The following is a 6,000-nucleotide window of genomic DNA, read 5'->3' on the forward strand; positions in this document are numbered from 1 at the left end:
GGAACGTGTCACCAGGAATGCTACCAATCCTGCCTATCTAACGTGGAGTACAGTATCTTCATCCAAATCGAAATCACCTCTAGGATCAAAACACACATTAAGTTTGCAAGAATGCCTACAGATAAATGGGGCTGACATGGTTCTTTTCCGCCATCGCCTACACACACACACACACACACACACACACACACAGGTCAAGATTTAACTGCCGTCATTTAATTCTACTCTGGTAACTCCATCTTAAATAGAAGTCCTCGTTAATAAAAAATCTTATCTTTAACTCGCTGGAGGTACAGGACACAAACAATACAATAACCAGGACCTAGGGATCCTGAATTTAGTGGAGCCAAGGCTTTAGCCAAAGCAGAAATGCTGCATCAACATTTCGACCTGGTCCTGGAAAGCAGGAGCAGCACTTTAGGGTCCATCTAGAAAGACACGATCTTGTAATATTGAACCCCTGTTGCAAGTCCTCCTGCCAAGGTCAGTGCCCACCACAAAGGCCGGAAGGCACAAAACAAACAGGCAAAAATGATTTTGATGCAAGACTCAACAGCAGGATTAAGTCCCCAAAACACTGCTTCAGAAAAGTATCACTTTAAAAGCGGATCGTGTTCCTGAAGCTTCTGAGGACTCCCTGGGTAAACAGGCAGGCAGAGAGCAGGGCAAACAAGGGCCTCGCCTGGCAGGGAAGGAGCTCCCGGCGGCACACACTGTGCTCGGGGCTGGACAAGCAGCGTGGGGCCCGGGGCTCAGGCCGGCTGGGCTTTGTCCTCCGCCTGACAGTCGCCCTGCTGCCCGGCGAGCCCCCAGGAGTGGACCGGCCCCCGCCTCCTGGACTTCCTGGTGACTGGGGCCACCTCCTCCACACTGCTCTCCAGTCTCTCTAGAAGCCCGTTGACTCGGGCGGGCAGGTCTCCAGATCCCCCACCTAGCAGCACACAGCTCCTGCGCGCCGCTAAGTTAGCAGACAAAGCCTCACCAGGACCCCGCACTGCCTCCCTGGGCACACAGCCCTCTCCCGGTCCCCGCGAGGGTCCGCACGTCCACGTGCAGGTGGTTGCCTTACCTACATAAAAGCGGATGAGACAGCCGATCTCCGAGTCCATGCCCTCCTCCTGCACCCTCCACAGCTCTCCAAACCCCAGCTGGAAGAGGTAGTCATTTTGGATCTGCAATGGCCTCTCGTCCGCCTCCAGGCGCCGGGTGGTCTCTCCGTGGAGCTGCACGTACAGGGTGGGCGGCGGGGGCAGCTTCGCGGGCGCCGCCGCCTCGCTCCTCCCGGGGGTCGCCGGGGGTCCTCCCGGGGCCTCCGCTGCCGCCGCCTCCTCCTCCCCTCGAGATCCCTCCTCGGGGGCCACGCCGCCCGCGACATCCACGCCCCTCGGGGCTTGCTTCTGCGGCCGCCGGCTTGAGGCAGTCGGGGAGGCCGGCCTGGACGGCGCGGGGTCGCAGGGCTGGCCGGGGACCTCCGTCGGGGTCGGGGCGGGCTCGGCGTCCAGCTCCTCGGACGACGACGAGCCGCCGCCGCTGCTGTAGGGGTCCAGGCGGTCGGACACGCTCTCCCCGCTGGGGCTCAGGCTGAAGCTCTCGGTGTCGGAGGCCGGCGTGGCGGCCGCGCCGTCCAGAGGCCGCGGGCCGCAGGGCGGGGGCGAGCCGGGGCCCCCCGCGATCGGCTCGCCGGCGCTGCAGTCCGAGGGCATCGGGCTGGAGCGGGCAGAGCGCCGCGCCCAGCCGCCCGGGCCGCCGGCGGGCAGCGGCAGGTCGGTGGGAGGCGCGCGCGGGGGTCCCCCGACGGCCCCCGGCGCGTTCCCCGCGGGCGGCGGCTCCGGGGCGGCCGCAGCTCCGGGCCCCTGGCCCAGCACCTTCAGCACGCCGCCGCCACCTTTGTGGCCGAGCTGCAGCAGGCGCGCGGCCACCTCGCCGGCCGTGGTGTCCAGCGTGCAGAGCACCGGGCGCAGGTAGCTGGAGGCCATGTGGCGGTCGAAGACGTGCACGCAGCCCCGCCGCAGCTGCTGCCTCACCCAGTCCCGGTCCGACGGCTGCAGCTGCAGCATCTGCCGGTGCTTGAGAAGCAGCGTCTTCCTATCCAGGCTCCGGGTGCACAGCGACGCCGAGGCCGAGCAGGAGGCGGGGAGGCCGGCGGCGCCCGAGCCGGGCGGGACGGCAGCGCCCGAAGACGACGACGAGGACGACGAGGACGACGAGGCGGCGGCGGCCGCGGACAGATTCCTCTTGAGCCGCCCTCTCCTCAGCAGGAGGGAGTTGGCGCCGTGGCCGGCCGCGGCGAGCGGGGCAGCGGGCTGGGGCGTCCCGCGCCGCCTCCTGCGCCCGGGGCCCCCCGGCCGGCCCGGCGCCGCCTCTCCGGGGGCCTCTCCCCGCGCCCCGCCGCCGTTCCCGCCGCTCGGGGCCGCAGCCGGGAGCGCGGGCTCCGGGCTCCGGCCGCCCCCGGGGGCCGCCGCCGTGGCTGCGGGAGCGGCCGCGGGAGCCGGAGCTCGGTCCTCGCGGCCGGGATCGGGGAGGCGCTGCGCCGGGGCCGCGGCGGCGGCGGCGGGCTCCATGGCAGCGGGGCTTCGCCGCTTGCCCCCCGGGCTCCGGAGGCGGCGGGCCGAGAGAGGCGAGGCGAAGGTGGGAGACGCCGGCGGTGGCGGCGGCGCGCGGAGCGGGGAGAAGCCAATGGCGTTCGGCGCGGCCGTTCCAGGGGATTATGTGGCAGTCCGGCGCATTCCGCCGGTGGCTCGGTGTTCCATCCCGCGCGCCCGCCTCGCCGCCACCGCCCCCCCTCCACACACACACGCCCGCCCCGCCGGGTCGCGAGCGCCCCCGCGCCAGGCCCCGCCCCCGCGAGCCGGCCTCCCAGCCGGGCTCATTGAATATTAATCGGCGCGGCGGGAGCGGGGAGGCGGCCGCGCGCCTCATGAATATGCATCGCCCCCATGACGGCATTCCCGGGAGGAGTCGGGGAGCGCCGGAGGGCGGCGGGGGCGGGGCTTGAGGGTAAACAAACGTGACGCGTGCGTGCGAGGGCGGGGCAGAGGCTGTTTCCCGAGAGGTTCCTGAGCCGGCCTCTGGGAGGGGCGAAGAGGCGGGGCGCGGGAGGCATCTCGGTCGTTGTAGTTCTGCTATGGAGGCCGGCGCGTCTGAGACGACCGGTGTGAACTACAAGCCCCAGCGATCCCTGGACCCTGCTCCTCCTGGCCGGGGCTCCCCCATCGGGCCATGAGCAGTGGGTAGTGTGCCATCTGCTGTTGGACTCCGTGTCCCAGTCTGTTCGTGTTCATTCACTGGTGCCTAACGCGCCCATTCTCGCTAGCCTGATCACTTTTGTTTTCCTTGCTAATTGAAAATGAGGATTTCCAGGGACTCTAAAATCTAAGACAGTTGGTCTTCGCCCCTGTCCGTTGTGTGAGACACAAACACATGCCCACAGCACCTCAGCATCACCGACCCTCACGGTGCGCCAACCTTGCCTTTTTCGAAAACAAGGCAGTGCTTGGAAATTACACGATCCCCTCTCTCTCCCGTTGGAAGGAAGATGTCTGATGAAAAGAGCTGATGAAGTTTGGGATCGAGCGGGAAGGGAAGGAGCGATGGAGACGAAGTTAGATGTTGCGTGTATGTTCTCGTCCACCGGGCTTTTCTAGTCACGTTCAGCAGAGAAACCCCATTTCCGTCCACAGCTACTGTGTTTAGTTGTGGCCTGAAAAGTTAGCATTTATTCCATCAGCTGAAGCAGTGTTGTCGGCTAGTAGAGTGTTTTCTACTTTTTACTTGATTTCCATTCTCTTGATTGCTTTGTAAATCAGGATTTTCACCTGGGAGACTTTTTAAAATAACCTGTCCTCTCTTTAAGATAAAGTTGTTAAGCAAAAAGGAGAGACACCTGGAAGCCATAGACAGGCTTATTCAGAAAGTGGAGTCTTGAAATCTCCCAAAGCAGACTTTTTTTATGTTGTTCTTTGGGGGGTCTTACCTGGCCTTGTGAAACTAAATGTTTGAATTCAGTGTACAGCCGACACTTTAAAAATTAGCAATATTGCACGTTCTTATAACAAATTCAAGTCAATGAACTAGCAAGTTATTGTAAGTGTGTATTATGAGCCAGTCATTGTGGTACAGCAGTTGACTAGGTCAGACACTGTCGATGCCTTCAAAGAATTTATAAATTAGCAAGAATGTTCAAGTGGGCCATGTACAAAAATACAAGGTGTCATGGGAACAGACTCAAAACACAGGGAGGCAGACCTGACCCAAGAAGTCAGAAAATGGAGCCTTAGGGTGAAGTTTTCTGGAATGCATGAGAGTAAGCACTTGTTGAAGAACCAGTCTCTTGACGGACAAAAAGGCAGAAAAAGAGCTGATGATATTGAATCAAATTTAAGCTGTACTACTTCATACATTGCCCAGACTGGCACTTCACATAATCTATTAGTTGTAGAGATAGACAGGTAGATTAGTTTACACATCTTTTATTACGACTTAAAGTCAAGCATGTGTTACATTTTCACACCTCTTGATGTTCATTAGTTCCACAGGTGATATTTTAGAAAACTAATTTTCACTGTATTAGAAAATGTATATTAATTCCCGCCCACTTGCCTTCTAGAGCTCGATTGCTTTAGCGAATGTGACAAGCTTTAGGACAGTTTCTCCAGCCATAAATTCTGTCAGAGGTATCCTAAGAAAATCCAGTCCTGTATTTACTCTTTGTCTAATTCCTAGCATTTACACAATCACCGTGGCGCTCCCTTTTTATCCTCCAGGAGTTCTGGTTACTCTGTGCTAGTATTTATAACCAGAGCATCTCTTGCAGGAGCACACAATTTGAAGAACCAGCCTTGTTCAGAGACTGTGTGTTCAGGCACATTAGCAGACACGTACTTGGTTTCAGGGATACCAGACACCCAATGGGGGGAGGGAGAGGCAAAAAATAAGTTGAAGTATCTCAGCATAAGGAAAATGTATTCCCACCTCAACACAAATGGGAGGAGGATGAAGACTACACTTTGAGGGGGGATTTCGTGCACAGTCTGTAACTTGAAACAGCAAATTCCATTGTACTCACAATAATAAAAGTCAGAGAGGAAGGGAAGAAGGCAGGAGGGCAGGGTTCACAGTACGTCTCTTTCCTTGTTCCACTCTCAGTGAAGTCATTCAACCTGGGGGCGAGCTGGCGGAGAGAAAGGAGGGAAAGAAAGAGAAAGACTTCCTGAGGAATAGCCGTCCCCCAGAGCTGGCATTGTGGTGCACAGGGGCTCAGCCACCAAGGCTTGGGACCCAGGCATACCCCATCAGAGGGCTTGCTGCCCTGTTGGCTGCTTGGATCCCAATCCAGCTGCTTACTGAGGGGCCTGCGAAGGCAGGGGAGAGGCACGGAGAGTTCTTGGCTCCTAGCTTTAGCCTGACCCAGCTCCACACGTTACAGCATTTGGGGAGTGAAACAGTAGACAAAGGTCAAAATGACAGAAAGACAGTGTGATCTTCCATCAGCTGGTTAACTGCCCACATGGCCTCAAAAGCCAGGACTCGGCTAAGCCAAAACCAAGAGCATCATCTAGATTTCCCACACGGTGACGGGGGCCACCAGCAAGGAGTTGAAAGTGGAGCAGCCAGGACAAACCAGCACCGATATGAGACACCAGCATTGTAGACAGCAGCTTCACTCCCTGCATCACAACAACAGTTCAATTCTGCCTTATAAATTAAAAAATTAAGAGTAAGACATTCTCATTATGACTAGATTAACAAGATCCTTGTAATTGAAGTAACAAATTGATGCAGGGCAATTAAACTGAGTTAACTAGTGCCATGGAGTGGCATCTGGACTGTATGTGCCAACCCGCACTATACAGTTTCTCTGATTATGAAAAAGAGTCCAATAAAAGACAAATATTTTTCTAGACACTTATCAAATCGCAGCAGCTTCTGCCTGGAAATAGAGAGGGGACTATACTACACTGCTAGACCCATGGATGTTGTGTTGCCTCCCCCTTTAAAATG

General features: G+C 57.8%; 1 protein-coding gene across 1 annotated transcript in view; it reads right to left on the reverse strand.

Moving 5' to 3' along the window:
• Positions 1-3,099, reverse strand: part of PHLPP1 (PH domain and leucine rich repeat protein phosphatase 1) — a 196,696-nt gene extending 193,597 nt beyond the window's left edge. Inside the window, exon 1 of the mRNA XM_004579662.2 lies at positions 1,070-3,099. Within this exon, the coding sequence (XP_004579719.2) occupies positions 1,070-2,561 (1,492 nt within the window). The 5' untranslated portion in view covers positions 2,562-3,099. The remainder of the gene's footprint in view (positions 1-1,069) is intronic.
• Positions 3,100-6,000: the final 2,901 nt, after the last annotated feature.

The sequence above is a fragment of the Ochotona princeps genome, chromosome 18 (assembly GCF_030435755.1).
Source record: "Ochotona princeps isolate mOchPri1 chromosome 18, mOchPri1.hap1, whole genome shotgun sequence".
NCBI lineage: Eukaryota > Metazoa > Chordata > Mammalia > Lagomorpha > Ochotonidae > Ochotona > Ochotona princeps.